The sequence below is a fragment of the Thermobia domestica genome, chromosome 5 (assembly GCF_964235325.1).
Source record: "Thermobia domestica chromosome 5, izTheDome1.hap1.1, whole genome shotgun sequence".
NCBI classification, from domain to species: Eukaryota; Metazoa; Arthropoda; class Insecta; order Zygentoma; family Lepismatidae; genus Thermobia; species Thermobia domestica.
The window spans coordinates 228,304,010-228,326,779 of record NC_137458.1 but is presented as its reverse complement, the minus strand read 5'-3'; the positions used below and the strand labels follow the sequence as shown (position 1 = coordinate 228,326,779).

General features: G+C 34.7%; 1 protein-coding gene across 1 annotated transcript in view; it reads left to right on the top strand.

Annotated features, from left to right (window-relative positions):
* Positions 1-22,770, top strand: part of LOC145686439 (synaptotagmin-15-like) — a 440,558-nt gene that overhangs the window by 350,331 nt on the left and 67,457 nt on the right. The window contains exon 4 of the mRNA XM_081759741.1: positions 5,790-5,921. Coding sequence (XP_081615867.1) covers positions 5,790-5,921 — 132 coding nt within the window. The remainder of the gene's footprint in view (positions 1-5,789; positions 5,922-22,770) is intronic.

Sequence of the window (22,770 nt, the reverse complement as noted above, 5' to 3'; positions counted from 1 at the left end):
CAATTATCTATGAAGAAATAAGAAACAATAGTAATAAAATAATTTCAGACAACATACTGTAGATCCATTAAATACCACATTCAACTGTCTCTTAACGCTACTTAGCTTAGTGCATTGTCAGAGCCGGGTTTATTTGGTGGGGCCCTAAGCTATTGAAGGTAATAGGATCGTTCTTGTGTCTAGATGAGGGAAAACACTCTATATACAGAAATGAAGAAATTAGTGATATTTTATTAAGCAGGCTAGCAGAAGGGGCTCCATTACTTACATTATAGTAGCCTACACAATAGGAAGCACTGGTGCTAGGTACATGTATATTTTATTTTATTTATTAATTTTCTTATACTGTGGAAATGTGTATCCAGTTTTTCCTTTAGTTTTTTGGCCCCCAAGATAGTGAGGCCTTAAGCTATAGCTTGTTTAGCTTATACGTAAATCTTGTACTGTACATAGATCACACTTTTGTGCATGCCTTAACAATGGCAATGCAAGCATTCACTCCACTAAAGGCAAGTAAACACAGCGCGCTATCTTTTCTACGCCATCCTGTCCACATCTACCATTATTTACAAAACAAGGTAGTTGATCTCTCAAGATTTCCGGAAAATAGAACTCTTCTTGATGCATCAAGGAGCTCGAAAAGGTATAAGTAAGATAGGTGTCTAATCACTAAGGTTTTGTGTTATTTTCATTTAGTTTAGTATAGCAGCATACTTTTGGTTAGTGGTAATGGTAGTATAAGTAGATAGTTAGTAAGAGTGGTTAGAGTTGTTAGCAGAAGTAATGATGGTAATAGCTTGCAAAAATTTTGTTTCGAATTTGTGTCTTCAATTGTATAGGATGCTGCTAAATTGTATGAGTAAAATGTTCTTTAAACTCTCAAGTATCATATATTTTACTGAAATCGCATATAAGGTAGGTGCAGGCAAATAAGCCATATTAAGGGTGTTGGATTTTGTATGGCCTTAATTTTCATGAAACACAAAGAACAAATATGTGCGCAGCAGAGTAGCCTTTTCCGTGGTGGCAATGATGTGACTCACTTCTATTTTGTACCCAAGATAAAAGAAAAAGGTATTACCAATTGGCGTATTTACCAACACGTGCAGGTAATTACGCCAAGTCTAGGATACTACTAGAAACTATTATAAATCTTGCAACTGCTTACATCGGCTTACATCGTCTGTATTATGTGAATTCAAATATTACTACACAACATGACTGAAACAAAAAATAGAATAATCAAAGCGCAAGATGAAGATAAAAAGACAAAATGTAAAAACAATAATTTCCCAAGTTGAAATGAAATTCCAAACTGGAACGTTTTAGTCTATAAGAAGAAAAACAAACAGTGTCACTGTGCCGTGACTTTAAAAGAGCTACATCGATATTACATAAAACATGTGGGACATCTTTGTCTTCTGCAGTCAGTCCTGCACAAGCCCTGGAGTATTTCGCTGCACCATGCTTGGTATTGATTTAGTAGCCATGGAATCACAAATACCGAAACTTACACTTCCAAAAAAAAGCATTTCTAGACAGACATGAAATAAGGAGTACATTGCTGTAAACAATCGGCAATGTTCTGATTGAGCACGGTACTAATAACGGATTCTTACCTCTATTGAGATAATAACGTCCTTCCATGGAACCTTCCCCAAGCAAACAACATTGCACGGCGTGGCGGTCTCAGAGCTGTCTCCAGGAGTATTGGTCAAATTAGACTTGTCCAAGTCTGTGGCACATATTGGAGACGCGTTTCAGTGGATTTAGCTGCAGTGGTGTATATACCTGCAGTTCTTATAATAAACATTAGACAACATATACTTATTCCAAGTGTCTGAAACAATAAAAAAATATACAAAAAAGAACTTCTCTTTTCTGCTAGATGATGTTCAACCCGTCACCTATAAAGTTACATCCCTTTTACCTGACAGTTTTATCGATATTGGTGCCATTCGCCTAATGAGCAATATATATATATATATATATATATATATATATATATATATATCGCTTTAACCATCTTGCCTACTACATTATCTTGCTAATGTTGTACGCACTAACAAAAGGCTAGTTTCGCACTCTTATTGTTGAGTCTGCACTATCGCGTGGTGTTCATATTGTTTTCATTTAATAATTTAAAGCTTAAAATTAATTTCGATAGAAATGGACTGTACAATGAATTTTGTGTTTTGAAATTTATATCAATATTTAATGGGAAGGTTATGAATTATCATGTGCATTTTTCGGGAGAACAAATGCATCAAATCTGTTCAAAATAATGCAGTACTGTATATTCTTGCTACATCAGTCAGTAATGCACACGTCAAATTGGTGATTAGTGTAATGAAAGCTTTCTAGTCAGAAGACAGAGGGCCTTATGCAGAGTCGTTCTGACACATGATTAGTGTCATACTAAAGATTTCGACTAACATATGTTTCCTGCAGTAGTCAGGCCTTTAGTATCATGCTAATTATAGGTCAAAACGACTCTGCATAAGGGCCTTCATGTCGAGAAAACTTCGTGGTAGGCGAAATTTGAGTTGAGACGAACTTCAAATGGCCTGTCAAGATTTCCAAAGACTATGACTCTTCTTGATGCATCAAGGAGCTCGAAAAGTATGAATAAGATAGCTGTCTATAATCACTAATGTTTAGCAGTATCTTAATTTAGTTTGGTATAGCAGTATACTTTTGATTAGTGGTAATGGTAGTATAAGTAGTTAGTAACATTGATTAGAGGTATTAGTAGAAGTAATGGTGGTGATAGCTTACAAAAATTTCATTTCGAATCTGTATCCACAATTATGTAAATGCTGCCGGTCTCCACGATTGTCTTTAGTTAAATCTAATAACTCGAACTGTACAAGCCAGAACGTTTTTCTCCTTGGAATCTTCTTAGTCATATTGGATTGTCCGTACTTTCAAGAATGCCCAAAATTGATCTGTGTGCATTTTTTTTTAAAAAAAGTGAAATGTCTTACATTTATAAGGCCACAAAAGTGGAGTCATCACCATTACCCATCTGTGTGAGATTTGACAGAGACTCAGAAGCTTAACATATCTTTTAGAGATGAGTTTACTTATTTTATAGACGCCAATAGCTGCTTCAATGCGACGAGATATTGGCAGGAAAAGACATTGAATGCTCTTCTGGGATACTGCAAGTCTTTTAATTCAATATATTGCAGAGCTATTATGGAGAATACATGCACAATATTCAATCATCAGGAGAACACGTGGGTTATCGAAGATAAAGTTGTCCTAAGGAGAAACGAGACAGAGCTTTTCCAATGGAAGCAGATAGACTTCCCGATATGATTCTTTAATAATTCTTTACTTTTGCGATAATTTTCCGAGACGAAGCAGTTTTAATTCTATCGTATACAACCCTATCGTATTATACGTTGTATCGTATACAACCCTAAATGGATTAATAAATCGTACAAGTAGTTTCTGTCGGAGGTTCTATGCTACATTCGATTTCTATTTGTCATTGGAAAATTATTCCATTCAACAACTACAGATGTGAGACCACAACGAGCTCTAATGTGGCAGCGATGTAACTATGATTGATAAACGTCCCGTTGATGCGTACTGAAGGCAAGCAAGACTGGAATATAATAAGCATCCAATACTATAATGCTTGCCCCGAGTTAGTGTAATAATGCAGAATGCATTCCTCGCCCAGTCTGTTGCTATAGTACAGCGAGTTACGAATACAATCCTAATGGTGCTGAGGATAGAAACGGTATTCAAAGGAAGAGATGCTCCCCTATATATGTTCGTTCTAGCCGAAGACACCTATGGTGTGATAGCAAAGGGATCCAAGGAAAATACTCACGAACCCCAGGATAACATGGATAAAAATCAGTATTTTTCCAAACCGTTACAGATAATTGAGAAATAATTTCATAATAAAAAGGAAAGGAATTTCTAAATTGTGTGTGTAAGTTAACTTGTTTGCAATAAATTATGTTACTATGTTTAAAGTATGAAATATCACGTCTAAACCCTCTTACTATATTCTTTGTGTAATATTTCATTATGTTATTAGCTTGGTTTCTAATCAATCTAGATATCCTGAAATCTGACAAATAAAGTTCTAAAGAAATCGTGCAAACACCGATATTTCAATATAGAGCTTCTGAGATTGTATTGTATTTCGAAATGATGAACCAAACATATGATAGCATATAGTGAATTAATGTATATTTTCGTTAAAGCGATAAAAGTTTTTGTAATTTATATTCTACGAATGTTATCACTTTTGATATTAAGTGTATAAACTATCCCGATATATCCAGTTCAAAACTACATTCACACGAAGACTTTACTGCTAATAAGAGTTAAATGAAGTTAACGGTTGAAAAGCTATAGACATACTTTAAAGTAATTACTCTCACTTTCTATTTAATGGAAGTTGTTCTAAAAATTATTTGAAAGTATGAAAAGTTCAGAAAAGAAAATTTATCTGAAAATAAACTATGATCAAGATAGTAAGGATAATGCGAAACTTATATTTATGAATGAAGTAGCTATGCTGGTAGTTGAAACAATCAGTATTCCACGTATTGTGTATGGATGCCCACCTTTAAGGTCACCGTTACCCAGAGAGATGTTAACGTATTGATACAAATAACAATTTCGGCCAGATGATTGCTTTACCTGTCTATTGCAATATCCAGATGTAACGTACGCATTACTATATTACAAAGAAGTCTTGCAATATCCTGGTATACGACATATAGGTATCTATATTTATTACAGTACAATGTAAGCAAGCTAACATTCAAACTATAGTCCCGTGTGTTGAACTGTCTGCAACCACCTCTTTGGCAACCTCCTCGATTCCACGTCGATACCACGTCTTGTCCTTAGAGGCAAACAAGTCAGTCATTGCTATTTCCACCTGTGTTAAATAGCAGTCTCTGTGTTAAATAGTCTGTTTGTCACATTACCTCTTGGGCCAGTTTCACTTTGTACTTAGTGTCAACCACGGTGAGCACATGAACCTACTGTTCGGATTGTGAAAATATGACAAGACTTACCTGTATGATTTATCCTTGTATAAGATCCACTAGTGTGATCCTAATAAAATCTACCTTTAAGTGTAATTGAATTTAGTGTATAATGGGAAGAAGCTATAAATTATTATAGTAGCTACTCCTAGTGCTCCTTTTTGATTGTCTGTGGCTTTTCCGAGATTTTTCTATTTACTCCCATATTATTATTCTACCAATCAGTTCATAATATTTCCTTTAGGTTACATGACATATTGATGGGACATAAATCTAAACCTTTCATTTCATTTAATTCCTTTTGGGATTAGTTACTTTTGTGATGCCTTTTTCTAGACAGAATACACGAATGTAGTTTGAACCGCACAATATAAAGTAAACTTTGCTCAGAAATTTTGTATCTTTCTTTCAATTTCAACGCTGTAAATAGCCCAAAATATAAATGGAATAAGCGCCTAAATACAAACATACCAAGCGTCAATATGTATTTTCAAGTAAACGAGCCTTGTGGACTGTGTTAGCTTGTGTATTGAAATATAGTATGTAACAAAATGCTATTCAAGGCAATATTATACCTTAGGATAGACAGCATGTCAGCTAAAAATATATTCATATATCTTAGTAGATATATATAATCTGCTTTGAAACACAATATAGAAGCTTGGTCTTTTTCAACTTGCGTTTTGGGCCACACTCATATGTGTTATCTTTAACGTCCTCAAATTATATAATGGTTTCAGCAAAGCATTCTTGTGATCTTTGCAGGTGCCTCAGAAGTGGCTGGATGAGAGAGTGTTGAAGATAACCGTATGTGAAGTGGATCAGCGTCAGAGATATAGAACTATAGGCCACACTCTCTTTCCTTTGAAAGAAATTGATTGGTCCTTAGGATGTCAGGTGAGTTTAAAGCTTAAAATGTTAGGTGAAAGCATCTCCTGAAAGGTATGTACATAATTTGATGTTGCATTTAACTAACCCATACACAAAGTTCTAAAGTTCATAAAGTGACTATTGTTAGTTCAAAGCAGAGAGGAAATATATGAAATATTTTTATGCGAAGAATTTTAAGCATACGTGATATCTTTACCTATTCTCATTCGGATTAGAAATTTGCTTCATTTCAGATTATTATACAAGGTGTGAAGGTGTCTAAGATCAGGTATTTCTTTAATAATTTTGATATTAACAAAGATATTGCAACGAAATTTTAAGCGTGCTTACCGGCTGTAGGCATATTACGTAACGCTATTTTTGGCCAATTTTTACCCCCTCCCTTCTCTTGTCACACTTCGTAACTCAAGATCTAACTCCTCCCCTCTTTGTTACGTAACACTTTTTGATTTTTGTTTTTGCACAAATTTTGCTTATTTTGAGGGTTATTAAAATTTAAAAAAAAAAACATTTTTAATGATAGTATTTATTACAGAATGCTTGTATTCTGAATATATTTGTAGTGTTTTTCACCAACAAATCAAAATATTAGAACATGGTAGTACCGTAAAATACATTTTAACCCCATAAGATTGATTTAGTTAATCAGTCTTAATTCTTCGAAACCGCTTACTGTCGTTTTCCCAAGGAGATCGCACCCATCCTTTGGGTTACCGATATTTGTTAAGGAGGAAATACTGCCCGAAGATGCAGGTGAAACAGAACCTGTGGGATCGTAGATGCTTCGCGTATTTGAAGTTCGCCAGTGTGAACCATGCAAAGAAGTTCTCTTCCTCGTCATCACAGATTCGAAGTGGCCACACATGTGAAGGAACAAGGATATATCGTTTGTAAACAAGCTTTCAAACATCTTTGGGTTTCAGTTTATCCTGCATTGGTGCCAGAATGCGAATAAACTTAAGATGTCCAGAAATATTAAAATAAAAAAAAATCAGTCCGACGAATTATGTTTTAAATCTTATTTTGTTCTGCAAATCAGGGACCGATCCGTCGCGGAAAATATTATTTCACGATAAACAGTTTCTTCTGCTTCATATGCGCAACACCTTAGAAGAATAAAGTGGGTAATGATTCAAATCAGAAGTTTTAAATAATATGTTCAGAAATAGCGATACGAGTGGGAACGCGAGGACATTTCAAGTGGTGGTTACGATTGTTAAAAACTAACTCCAGGAAAGTATGTGACGTAAATGTAGTGCTGCGATAGCCCCAAAACGGAGTTCTATTTTATTGTAATACACACAGGGTTCGTCACCAGTCATGCTGGTGTCTAATAGCATCTTAAGCTATATGTTTAAAATTTCCCAAAACAATATTTATTTATTTATTTATAAAAAGAAAAGAACTGAATAAAATTATTTGTTTAAAAGGTTGCATATAAACCTGTGAATAAGAATAAAAATCTCACCAAAGTAATATGCATTATGTAACGAACATGCAAACCCCATACTCCCCTTTGTCACACTTGGTAACGCAAGGACGAACCCCCTTTCCCCTTTTGGCTTGTTACTTAATATGTGTACAACCCTTACCTCCTATTGTTACAAATGTGATACCAGATAACAAGCATATCAGATATATGATAACAAATATGATAGCAAATTAGGGATATCGGGTCTCAATCATAACCTCCACGCTCATAATCTTCAAATGCCTATAGAATCGATCATAACCCTCACATGCGAAAACGACATAAAACCCCGATCTAAAGTGGTCACAATTCTCACATAAATAAACAAAGATCATACAAATTGGACAAAGTGGCCACAAATATGGATAAAATTCCTCCACAAATGGCAAAGTTCCCCATAAATAAACGTCAGAAGCTTCACACGTTGAAAAAATAAAAACGCTCATTCATTCATGCTGGAATTATGGCTGTATGTATTACGACCATTCGTCCGTTTGTGTAGGGGTTGTGATGATTTGTAAGTGTTTTGTCATTTGATGAGTGTGGTAGCTTTAACTCTTCTTGTGTTTATGATATTTGCCCATTTGTGTGAAGGTGAGCATTTCTGAATGCGGGGATTGTGGCAGAGTTATGACCGACTCGCATATCATCATAATATCTGCTGGAAGTGACCATCATTTCCATCCAGACAACATTGTACCCGACATGCCACAGTTTGCAATATCCTTGTCATTCTCTACATTGCTTTGTTCATGTTTGCTTTCAAGTAACTCGACTTATGGTTTGTTTGGCAAACTCTCCTTTTAAAACATCTCTGTAAAAACAGTCAGGTGACTGTAGATCAGGAGAACCATATTACTTCGAAGTAGCCCGGTTGCCAAAAAGGGACTGAACTTCTGACACGTTACCATGTGATGTATGTGATTCGTTCAACCAGATAGAAATACCCAATAAGGAGTTCCTAACAGTGCAATTGACTTACAAACATGTTGAAGATTTCCGAATACTCAGTCTTCCGACGATTGAATTGAGAGGATAACAACAAATAAATACTGAGGGAAAATCGTACACTAACTGATAATTCTGTTCTTCATGGAGCTCGTTGGGATTTTAACTTGGCCAAATACGTAAATGTTGAGAATTCATGTATCCTAACGTGTGAAGTCACGTTTCATTCAAGAACTAAGTATAGCCTCGAGTTAAGTAGCATCTGAAACTACCAACAGTATGGCACTCTTTCTCACTTGCTTGGGGTATACTCTTTTAATTCAAGGACTACGAAAATACGACACACATGAAACTTCGCTCTTTCAACAACACAACGAAAAATGTTTCTGTACAGCTCTAATTTTTGTAAAGATTGGCACAATAACATCCTGAGAGACGCCAGTATCAATTTTTTATACTCTGGACCATTTTCTCTTGTGTTTCCAAACGAGTTCGAGCAAGCTCGTCGAATAATATTTTCTTAGCTTCTAGTTTCTTCCACAGAACCTATATATAAAACTTAGTTTACTAATGGTTGCCTCCAAACTTTTTCAGGAATTATCGTATGTCAACGACAGTCAATTTGCCTTAACGAGCTACTTCTAGCAATAATTATAAAAATACAGTAGTGAGACATTAGTTTGATTTAAATTAGCGGCTTCATATAATGCTATAACAAAAGCCAAGCGAATTTTGTTGAGAAAACAATAAATCCACCAAATTGCCCGGAGCTGCGTTCAATTGATCATTTTAGGCTTCAGTGAAAGTCAAACTGCGAGAAAGTGTTAGTGTTGGTGTTAGCTAAAAAGTTAGATTGACTTTAGTCTAATGCATCACACCTTTGGGAACATTACATTAATGGCATGAAGTTTCGAATACGAATACATGTTGTGCTAATAGTATCCTCATTCAAGTTCAGTCTGCAGGATGAACACACGGAACAGATGGGTATACACTAGTAATCATCTATGTATGTCATATCTCACATAGCAGCCAATAAAGTAGGATATCAGCTATAATTGTTTGATGTATTACATTTGACGGTATAACACTTTAACCATCATCTAATCTAATAAAAGTACGTATGATTAATTTACTGGGGCACCTCAACCTAACATAACCACAGGGAAATCACATATTTGCCAATACATAACTAATAGAATAATCACTTATATCATATTGTATCGTTTAATGAAAGATACATTTAGATAATTAAATAAATGGATTCTTATCTGATTCGGTAGTATAGTGGTTTTGATTTATATGTATGCTAATTGAGGTTTTAAATGTTCATAAATGAAATTTAAATTGATATACATTTATTGTATCATAAAATGACTGATTAATAAAACAATTTATAACAACTGTTGCAGACATATTCAATAAGTAAATAAGTACTTTAGTAATTTAGTGCACTAAAAGAATGTCTGCTGTCTCAAAAAACTAATAAAGAAACAACTTTATAAAATTACAAAGATCTAAAGGATCTAGTATTTGGTAGGCCTATCAGGAGACCCCCATGAAAATATTTGTAAATACATTCTTAACAAGACAAATTCAACTTAATAAAAAAGTAATCTTACATATAAATATTCGCACTGTGCAAATTCTCATTTCTTGTTGATATTGACTTAAGCCAGAGTCCTTCCCGTCTTCTTTTTCTCTCTGACTGGAAATTTTGGGAAGTATTCATATGTATTTGAGAAATTTTTTTTGGCTTATAATACATAAACAACAAAGATGTCACACATCTTTGAAGACTAATTTGGAGTTGTTTATGCATTTGAAGGTTTTTATATTTTAACAATAAGCCACGTTTATAGGTTTTTGAGTTTCTGTACATATTTATACAAAAGTTTTTGATACTTGAATAATACAATAATTTTTTTTTAATATTTTACAGATATGATAGACGTTGTTAACGTTAGTCAACACAGTATTACTGCGATGTACAAGCAACAGTTTCGTACATACTGGAACAGAGTAGCCAAATCTTTTGATCGGGTTCGGTTCCCGGCAGGAACTCATGTGGTTCGGATTCCACATTAATCAGTAGGTCCCATCTCATATAGCCTCGGTGCTGAAAGGGACGTTAAACTCAAAATCAACTCAACTCAATTTTTTGATTAAGTTACTATCCAAAATTTTATGAGAAGCATCTGAAAAAATCGAAAACTAACTAGAAATACATAATTTTATATTTTTGTTGATATGCTGCTTTTGGAAACTATAAAATAGGTCTACTATCCTTTCGAACATTTTGTACTTTATTACAGAATTAATTTACTTCTTTGCTTTTGCTCTTGTACAGATAATTATCTATATAATGTCTTTCCAGTCACATCCATATTGCATCGAGTTTAAATTGACCACGAAAAGTTGAGAATTTAACTCAATCGTAATATAATAAGAAACATTCAACTCTTAAAAATTCTAGGTACATTTTCATCGAACAAAAAGTGTGTTCTATTATATTTAGGTTCTGTGATATTTAACCCTTTTAGGATTTCCACTTTTTGAGGTGAATTTTAGACTTTCACTCAAACAGCTACTTCTTCCTTATTATTTATCGTAGGATCATGGCTCATACCTATTTTTTTTTCAGGATAGATCATACGTTCCAACGGTACCACTATCTTGTCCGTATTATACACCAGAAACAAGAAAATTAAAAAAAGAGAAACGAGATTTTTCGAAAAAAATTCAAACTTTTGTGGCCCTCTGACCAGGTCTGGGTTCACGTAGGGATTTGAATTTTAAAAAAAATGTTGTTATGTACACTCATGTCCAAAATGATTGTCGCATACCTATAACTGTCTTCTTGAAAGAATATAATTTGATAATGATTTTGAGGGTACTTTTAATACTGATACTATATGTATAATCCGGAAATGTACATTTGTGGTAAATTTCATAATAAAAGAATTATAAATACGAAAATTAGAATGAGTAAAACAAAATGTTGGTAAATGGACAAGAAAATTTTATTTTCGTTTTATTGTTCTTATTTACTGCTCTTTTGACATGAAATTTGCCACATACTGTACATGTCTTTGCCGATTATACACATACTAACATTATAAGAAATACCGGGCGAATTCGTTATCAAATTATATTCCTACAACAACATATTTATAGACAATAATTTTGGACATGAGTGTACATAATATGTGTGCAAAATTTTGTTCTTATATCTTCAAAACTGAGGTCGGGAGTAATTGTCGAAAGTCTGAAGGTGACCCATTTTTCATATATATATATATATATATATATATATATATATATATATATATATATACCTATTAGACCTAGAGTCATGGTTTAAACGCCATTTTCTTCAATATAATAAGCCCTTTCTAATGTATTACCCACATGTCCGTACCCTACACCTGAACCGGAAAATTACGGAAAAACCCGGAATTATTTTTGAAAATCCAACCAAAATATTTTGCCTCCCTGGTCTAGGCCTAGGTCGACGTAGGGATCTGATTTTTTTCTAAAAATACATTGGTATGTACATAATATGTGTGCAAAATTTCAATCTTATATCATGAAAACAAAGGGCGGAAGAAATTGTTGAAAGTTTGACTTTAGGCTCTCTCTATAGAGGGTATTTCATAACAACACCGACAACGTTTGGGAGGTGATTTCTGGCACCAAAACAAAACGAAAAGTATAGACCAACTGGGTGAGCAAATGCTTTCTTTCGGAGTTATAGGCTGCCGAGAACATGAAGAAATAAACTTTAAAGGTCCATAGCTACAAAACTGTTTGATTTACCGTAGTCGGGTCAAGACTTTACTTAAGAACTAATATGTGCTCTATCCAAAAGTACATGTTTCAGAATCCGAGGGTACTCACGCAACAATTTTTGTACAGGCAGTTTTGTTACGGACATATAATCTGAAGTACTCACTAACTACCTCTATAAAAATTGTTGCGGAATTAATGCAGGATTCTGAAGCATGTATTTTTTTTTGGATAGAGCACATATTAGTTCCTTAGTAAAGTCTTAGCCCGACTACAGTAGGCTCCATAGTTTTGGAACTATGGACCCTTAAAGTTCATTCTTTTTACGTTTTTAGCAGCCTATATCTCCGAAAGGAAGCATTTGTGCACCCAGGTTGGTCTATACTTTTTGTCTTATCTAGGTGTCAGGAATCACCTCCCAAACTTTGTCGGTCTTATTTTGAAACACCCTATATATACACATATTTACATATAAAAATTTACTGCGTCATTAGTATTTGGCCTAGAGTCATGGTTCAAACGTTATTTTCTTTAGTATAACAGCCCTTTCCAACAGTGTCACTCACATGTACTTATCATATACCTGAACCAGAATAATCGAAAAAAAAAACGTTTTTTTTTTCAGAAAAAATCACCCCGTTGGAACACTTGCGCCCCAACCGGTTTTACGTAGGAATCTCAGAAAAAATTGAGAAGTACCCGAAGGTACATACAATCCGTATGCAAAGCTCCAATCTGATATCGTGAAAACTAAAGGCGTGAAATTTTTTTGAAATTTGCCTTAAGAAAAAATTAAAAAGTCACGCCTCTCCGCCACAACTTGGCGCCGCTAAGTTGACCATCCAGTTCCAAAACGTATCTGGGGTGTTCTTTGGTTCATCCTTGACTTGACTAATAAGAAACCCGGTTTAAATACCTGTTATAGAACGTAAACAAGCGGTCAAAGACGATACTACGCTATGGTAACAAAAGTTACCAAAAATCCTAAAAGGGTTAAGATATACTTAGTTGGGATTGAAAATTCCAGAGGTAAGAAAATGAAGTCAACTCATATTTAAAATATTTAAGGATAACTTTCGTAAAAGTTACCCGATTTTTCATTAAGTATTGCGTGTATTTTCTACGTGACTTCCCAGCGAGTTCTGTTGCTCAGAGTTTGAATCGGTCAAAAGGCATCTTTTCTTTTCTTTTTTTTTTAAAAAAAAAGATCCACTAAACATGGTTGAGTTTTCCTCCGGACTTAGGAATTGCCACTATTCCTCGGGATTAACGCCGCTAAAGCGCGAGAGGTCGAATTTCACAACTTGAAACTATCTTTCCGTCGCTCCCATGTACTGAGGATGGCATCACTATTCATGGAACTAGAGGCCAATAGAATTTTGACATAAGTTTACTTCATATTGACACTATACTTCATATTGACACTAATGTCATCTATATTAACTATAAAGTAGTTGTGTCACTTATTGGCATTTAACTGTTGTTGGAAGACTGCTAGTAAAGCAATAAGTTTCTAAAATATCAATTCCTTCGGAGTTGAGTATGTAGTAAATGTGTTTAAATTAATACTATTTATACTGCATACTAAATGTGTATAGTTTACAAATTTATAAACTAGTATAAGAAACGTTCTATCCTATATTTAAAGTGGAATCCGAATTAGCGAGATAATGGAGTTTGAACCTAACCCGTTTAGGGATTCAACCAAAGATTTGGGTTTCATCCCAGATTCCATAAACTAAGATAAGCCTGATAAACAACGCTCGGGGTTCAACACTTACACTTGAATCCGTGAACATGTACAGAAGGCACGATCATAAAACATTTACTTACGAAAGAACACGCGCGGTCTACGATAACTCTATAGTCAGAAAAAGAAATTAAAAGCTATAGGATGATACTATTTATATATTTTTAATACAGAAAAAATAAGGAGGAAATTGGAGACTGTAAGATGATACTATTTATACATTTTAATATACACAAAAAAGAACAAATATTATCATCAAAGCAATTAGGTGCTGTAATTTGATATTATTTGGAGACAAGGTTAGACGAGATCGGGAATTGGCCTTCGAGACCGAGATCGATACAAACGTCTGTTGATCGAGACGAGATTGAAACTGAGAGAACGATTTTCGATTCGAGATGATGATGAGCACTAGATCGATATTTATCAGCCGAGATGAGACCGAGAGTATGTGTGCACGTAATCTCGTCTCGATAACATTCATAATTCATTGCCATTCTCCGTGCTTCAGGTAAGTTCCAAACGAAGACCAAAAATACACAGAGATAGTATTTGACTAAAATTGTCGCTTGCATATATTAACGAAGACTCGCCCCAACAACCACAGATAGCGAGCAATAACGAGATTAGTCATGGCTGAAGAGAGTTCTTGCAGTCAGAAGCGAGTGAACGAGTGAAATTATTTTTGAGATACTTTCCAGAGCAATACTTCGTTCTAGAACAAATATATCAGTGTAACATTCTGAACTTTAAGTCTTTCCATGGTCGATATGTCCGCTGTTACATCTTACTCACTCTAAAGAGACTTTCATTTGTATTATAAGTTTAGTTAGGAATTAGATTTCTGGGCTATCGGTATCTACTACGGCCATTTAGCCTGTCACATATGAGGAATGACGTCCCTCGGCGAGCACACTACCCGATGAAAGGAAGGAAGCAGCCTGGAACCATTATGTTAGGTACCATCCCGGCAGTTGCCTGGTGTGAATGAGGGAAACCCAAGAAGAACTTCACTCAAAATGAGTGGCCTGAAAAAGCAGTTACACTTTTCCGACGGAGTGTCCCCATCGAGAATCGAACACGGAAGTCGAGAGCGATAGCGACTAAGCCACACGGGACTACATTGTAGGTTTAGTGTAAGTACTAAAAAGAAGAGCAATAAAGAGCAAGACATCATGAATTTTCCAGAGTTGTATTGAGCGAAAGTTGAAAGTCCGGATAGTAATTATGTATATTGCATAAAACGAAAAGAATTCTTATACAATTTCATGAGGGTAGCGGTGGCTCAGTAGTATAGCGGGTCTAGGTCAAAACCCCCACACTCAAGAAATGTCAAAACGCCCACACGATGGGTCATAACTCCCACACAAATGGACAAATCTCCCAAACGCACGAACGGTCAAAACCCCCACAGCCAAAACTCCCACACTCAAGAAATGTCAAAACGCCCACACGATCGGTCATAACTCCCACACAAATGGACAAATCTCCCAAACGCACGAATGGTCAAAACCCCCACAGCCAAAACTCCCACACTCAAGAAATGTCAAAACGCCCAAACGATCGGTCATAACTCCCACACAAATGGACAAATCTTCCAAACGCACGAATGGTCAAAACCCCCACAGTCAAAACCCCCACACTTAAGAAATGTCAAAACGCCCACACAATCGGTCATAACTCTCATACAAATGGACAAAACAGCCACACATAGCAACGGTCATAATCCCCACATAAATAGACAAGACTCCCACACAAATGGTCAACAAAACTCCCACATGCAGAAATTGTCACAACTGCCACACAATTGGACAAAACCCCCACACAATTGGACAAATCCCCCACACTCTGAAATGATCGTGATTGCACGTCTTTGTTGTGGCTCTTTATGACGCCCACTTTAGTGTTTCTGTCATTAGAAAACAGTGCAAGAAGAATAGTTGCAACATGAGTTTAAGTGGAATAAAAAATATTATTAAAAAGTACAAGGGCAAGACATGCAACCAGGATCATTTCAGAGTCTCCTTTAGCCTAACCGGCATAAGCGTGGGACGTAAAACTTACAGATTTCATTTAATTCCATTTTGTTTCATCTCGGTTTTGTTATCTCATTTTATCGAAACTAATACATGTGTGGTTTGAAATTAGAATTGTGCTCATGTTGTTAACTAATTTTAGTATGGGAAAGAAGAAAGGAGAAGAAAGAGAGGGTCTCTTTACCTGATACGATTATGGAATAAGAAGGTCTATAGTGGGTGCCCTAACTGCATTGCGTTAGCTGTCGCAAATGTTTCATGCGGAGTGTACAATACTTTTCATGAATGCGGAGTGTTAAATTTGTACTTCTCATGAACTTTCTGAAGTAAATTCAAAGCAAAAAATTATGTAAATAAATGCGAACCATTAATAGCAATAAATATTCAAGTAGTACATGTGCAAGACTCTTGCATGTTGCTCTTGGCCTGCGCGAAACTTACAGGTATGTTCTTGGTCTCGCATGTGGTCTTCACTATCCGTCATTAGAAAGAAAGGTATGGAAAGCTCTCTTACATACAATCACTGGTTTATATAAGAATTGAAGAACTCATACAGGATGTTATAAAAAAATGTGTCACAATATTCTGAGAACAGATTCCTTACATCAAAATAAGAAAAGAAGAAGTTCACATGGACCTGTGCTCAAAATTGGATAGTTTCGGAGTTATAGGGTGCCAAAAACAAGAGAGAAGTGAACAAAAAAAAAGTTCATAGCTCCACTAGTGTGGGACCTATCGTAGTCGGATTAAAACATCATTGAGGAACTGGTATATGAACTATTCAAATATCCGAATTTAAGAATGCTCCAGTACTTGCACACCAGGTTTTAGAGAGGTAGGTTGGAGAGAGTGATCAAGTGCTTCCAAACAGTCTCTCTAAAAATTATTGTTAAAGTACCGGAGTCTCAGAAAGATGGATATTTGGATAGTTCGCATACTAGTTTCTCAGTGATGTGTTGACCCAAGTACGATCGGTCCTATAGTAGTGGAACTATGGACATTTAAAGTTTATTTTTTCACTTTTTTCGGCACCCTATCACTAAGAAACTATGGACTTCCGACAACAGGTCCATATGAACTCTTTTTCTTATTTTGATGTGAGGAATCTATTATCAAAATATTATGATAAATTTTTGTAACACCCTGTATATTCATTTATATCAGTGCTGTTTTCATGCTTCTTCTCTTTTTAGTCATGCAAAAGAGATCTTTTAAAGTAATTTCCCTGTTTATTTTATTTTGTTTATTATGATTATTATTATTATTATTATTATTATTATTGTTATTATTATTATTATTATTATTATTATTATTATTATTATTATTATTATTATTATTATTATTATTATTATTTAACCAAATCATTTTCTAAATTTCTTTTATTTGAAAATATTGCATGTCTATCCCGGTAGATGAGAGAAAATGTACTCCGAAACGAAACGCTTTTTTTTTTTTTTTTCATTAAACGATAATCAAGCCTGAACCATTCTCACATCCATTTTTAGCCATAATTTAAAACTCTTAGAACTAAAGCTACAAAAAGGCACATTAGAGTTTTAGGTGAAGCGAAATGTTGTTACTAACATCAAGGAAAAGAAGATCCAACTTGTCAGACTAAAAGAAAAGTTTGTGGTGGTGGTGAAGGTGAATAGTGACCTCTGAAACCACTGCCATTGCTGATTTACGTTAACTTTCGTAGTTTGGCTACTTCAGCCACACCCTGAAGCATTCGTTCTTTCTGCATCATACGTTTTTAAAATTATTTTCTTTTTCTTTCTCTCTTTAATTCAAGTGATCAACAGTGGCGTCATTTTAGCATTCAGGCGGTCAATAGTTTCCTGATTTTATGATATGTGTGCATTTTAACCAATAATATATTAATATACTAATGAAAAACATGAAAATATACAAAAAATTGCCTTCTACCCATGCTAAATCTGAAATCAGACTGCTGATGATCAGATTATTTTAACCCTTTGCGTTCCAGGTGTCATCTTTCTATGTGCGTGCTGTAATACCAGGTTTTCATTTACTAGGGTATAGTTCCTGTGCAAGGACAACATTCACATTACTAATAACAAAAAAAATTGCATTGTGGAACATTTGGATTCAAAACGGGAAATTTTGATGTCCTGAAGGGATTTTATGCTGCTTCAGGTTGGCAACACCACAGGAGATCGAAGATAAAATATTTTTCTCGATCTCGAAATTGTTTAACGTCAAAACAAACACATATGTGTCGTAATTGAACACATGTGTTGCCAATTGTTTTTCGTCAAAATAAATACATGACTCCCTTAGGCCTGCCATTTACAGATAAAACATTTTTTTCTTTTCTGTCAGTAAGGTGCTGTCACCTAACGAGAAATAGTCGAAATAACTCGCGTCTTGTATTCACTAAAAAAAATCATCATCTCTAGGATTAATACTATCCTTAATGAAGGATACATTTTTCATGATATCCTCATAAATATCACTGGTAATTTGCAACAGAGTATTTTATGACATCCACATTGATATAACTGGAATGCAACTGGTTAATCATAATTTAAAATAAAATTGTTCTTTAACTCATTATTATATGAGCTATAAGCTATAATCTGTATACAACAGACTTCTAATAAAATGTGGATACCCTTAGAAATCTCTCCATATCTTTTCCAGATATTTTAAACTTAGTTGGAAACTTATTGTTATACTTCAAAAAACTTGGGCAAAGGTAGGCACAAGGGACGGTGTAGCGTCATACGTTCCCTTGTCCCTTCATACCTTTTCAGATCCACTTTTACCCCTGCCTATAGGGTTAACAACACTCACAGAGTTTTTCTAAACACTAATTCATGGGGTATTGCAAAACTAACAAAACTCAAACATATTATAATGCTTTCTATTATGTTATTTTTCTGTTTGCTTGTTTATTTTGTTAGAGTCAAATCTTACAACATAAATGTCATTTATTTCCACACTACCTAGAGCTCTGAAATTTTGTCTAGATACGTAAAACTCGATGACAATTTTCGATCTAGCTTTTTATTTTACTGTAAAATTAATTAATTTACCATAATAGAATGTGTGTGTGCTTATACAACGTCAATAGATGGCATAATCCTGGTTCGAAACCTTCATGTTCCACTTTTAACGGATTAAATTAGGATCTATTGCCTTACACAAGTGTTCTTTCAGTCGTTTGAAGCTACAGGATTGATTGGAAAATATTAAATAAACAATAAATAGTAAAAGATAACCGTGAAAACAAAAGAAATGTAAAAAGAAAGAAACGGCTTATAAAACAATGCCTTTGTAAAATGCACTAGAAAAAAGGACCTTTTGATAGGGTAAAATTAAGAAATGAGACTACGACAAAGTGACCTTTCTGTTATCTACCATCAAGATTTCTATATAATTGTGGACACGTGATAAGCACTGATTGTAATGAATTATAGCAAACCACTTCCCGAATACCCGTTTCAAAAAAAACTTTAGCACTCAGCCTTATTTAGGAAGGCTCCCGCTGCTTTCGGTCTTACCGCCCGTTTCTTCATTTTACACCAACAAAAAATCTTTTCTCGTTTTCAGTACATTTTATAAAAGCATTGAACTTAATTTTTTTTTATTACGTGCTTGCTTTAACTCACAATGGTTAAACAGGCAAATCAAACTTCACAATCTTAATTTAACTCATTTCACAGTGTCATACAATGATGAAATTTAGCACAGCGTCAGAAGCCTGACAACAATACAATATTCCATTGTTATATTCGTATATTTATATTTCACCTAAACCACATTTGCCTACGATACTACCTTCCTGTTTTTCTCCCACAACAACATTGAAATCTCCCAGTACAGTTACGCATGCACCCCTCTCTCAGCAGCCTATTAGGCGAAAGAAATGGAAGGGCAGAGGGACTGGTGAATTTCTGTAGACAGAATTCACTAGTAGTTAGGAACACTTGCTCCAATCAGCACAGGAGAAGAAGATGTACATGGAAATTACCCATAGATGGCGGAAGATATCAGATAGACTATGTTAGGATTCAGGACAGGTATCGGAATAGCTTAAGGTTATTCATTACGTCCAAATAGTTTGTGTCTAAAACGGTAGATGGCGCCACCGTCACCAATGTTAACATATGCAACTAATAAAATTAAAACAATCAAAAATAAAATGAACAATTCAAAAATTAAGCAAAACCGGATATAATCTGGTTAATGGACGTTACAAAATCTAGGGAATGGTACGTGTCGATTTCACTTATTGTTATTAGTTTCATTGTTAGAGGCCACCATTGTTAAGTAAACAATCAACTTTATCAGCCGTACTTTCTACCAGAAACTGACCAAACTTTACACACTTATTTAAGATTGAAATATCTAGGGAATGGTACGTGTCGATTTCACATATTGTTGTTAGTTTCATTGTTGAAGACCACCATTGTTAAATAAACAATCAACTTTATGTGCCACACTTTCTAAAACAAACTGACCAAACGTGGCACACCCATCCGGTTAGCACAGAGACATCTAGCGAATGGTACCTGTCGATTTCACATATTGTAGTTAGTTTCATTGTTTGAGGAAACCATTGTTAAACAAACAATTGCTGGATTTTTCCATTGTTAAATAAACAATTAATTTTATCTGCCATACTTTATACTACAAACTAACCAAACTTGGCATACTCATTTACAATTGAAACATCTATGGAACCGTACGTGTCTATTTCACTTATTGTTGTTAGTTTCATTGTTAGAGGACATCATTGTTAAATAAACAATCAACTTTATCTGCCATACTTTCTACCACAAACTGACCAAACTTGCACAATCATTTACGATTGAGATGTCGATGGAACGGTACGTGCCGGTTTCACTTATTGTTGTTAGTTTCATTTTTAGAGGCCACCATTGTTAAAAAAACAATCAACTTTATCTGCCACACTTTCTACCAGAAACTGACCAAACTTTGCACACACATTTAAGATTGAAATATCTAGGGAATGTTATGTGTCGATTTCACATATTGTTGTTAGTTTCATTGTTATAAGATACCATTGTTAAATACATAATCGTTGGATTTCTTCATTATTAACCAAACAACTTTATCTGCCATATTTTCTACCACAAACTGACGAAACTTGCACAATCATTTACGATTGAGATGTCGATGGAACGGTACGTGCCGATTTCACTTATTGTTGTTACTTTCATTCTTAGAGGCCACCATTGTTAAAAAAACAATCAACTTTGTCTGCCACACGTTCTACCAGAAACTGACCAAACTTTGCACACGCATTTAAGATTGAAATATCTAGGGAATGGTACGTGTCGATTTCACATATTGTTCTTTCATTGTTAGATGCCACCATTGTTAAATAAACAATCAAGTTTTTCTGCCACACTTTCTACCACAAACTAACCAAAATTTGCAGAATCATTTAAGATTAAGATATCTATGGAATGGTATGGGTCGATTTTACATATTGTTGTTTGTTTCATTGTTAGAGGCCACCATTGTTAAACAAACAATCAACATTAATGCCAATACGTTCTACCAGAAACTGACCAAACTTTGCACACCCATTTAAAGTTGAAATATCTATGGAATGCTATGTGAGATGTCGATGGAACGGTACGTGCCTATTTCACTTATTGTTGTTACTTTCATTCTTAGAGGCCACCATTTTTTAAAAAAAAAACAATCAACTTTGTCTGCCACACGTTCAACCAGAAACTGACCAAACTATGCACACGCATTTAAGATTGAAACATTTAGGGATCAACTGATCAAACTTGGCACACCCATCGGATTACCACAGAGGTATCTACTGAATGGTACCAATAGATTTCACATGTTCTTTGTTTCACTGTTCGAGGCCATTTTAAAACAATCGTTGGATTTCTCCATTATTAAATAAACAATCACCTTTATCTGCCATACTTTATACTACAAACTAACCAAACGTGGCGCACTCATTTACGATTGAGATATCAATGGAATAGTTCGTGCCGATTTCACATATTGTTGTTAGTTTCATTGTTAGAGGCCACCGTTGTTAAGTAAACAATCAACTTTATCTTTCGTACTTTCTACGAGAAAATGAAGAAACTTTGCACACCCATTTAAGATTGCAGTATCTAGAGAATGGTACGTGTGGATTCCACATATTGTAGTTAGTTTCATTGTTGAAGGCCACTATTCTTAAATAAACAATCAACTTTATCTGCCATACTTTCTAAAACAAACTGACCAAATTTGGTACACCCATCGGATTTGCACAGAGATATCTACTTAATGGTACAAGTCGATTTCACATATTCTATTGTTTTTAGTTTCATTGTTCGAGGCCACCAATATTAAATAAACAATCGTTGGATTTCTCCATGGTTAAATAAACAATCAACTTTATCTGCCATACTTTCAACCACAAACTAACCAAACTTGGCACACTCATTTACGATTGAGATATCTATGGAATGGTACGTGTCGATTTCACTTATTGTTGTTACTTTCATTGTTAGAGGCCAGCTTTGTTAAATGAACAATCAACTATATATACCATATTTTCTACCAGAAATTGGCCAAACCTTGCACACACATTTAAGATTGAAACATCTAGGGAAACATATGTGTCGATTTCTCATATTGTTGTTAGTTTCATTGTAAAGATCACCATTGTTAAATAGACATTCGTTGGATTTCTCCATTGTTAAATAAACGATCAACTTTATCTGCCATACTTTCTACCACAAACTAAGCAAACTTTGCACACTCATGAACGATTGAGATATCTATGGAATGGTATGTGTCGATTTCACATATTGTTGTTCTTTCATTGTTGAAGGCCACCATTGCTAAATA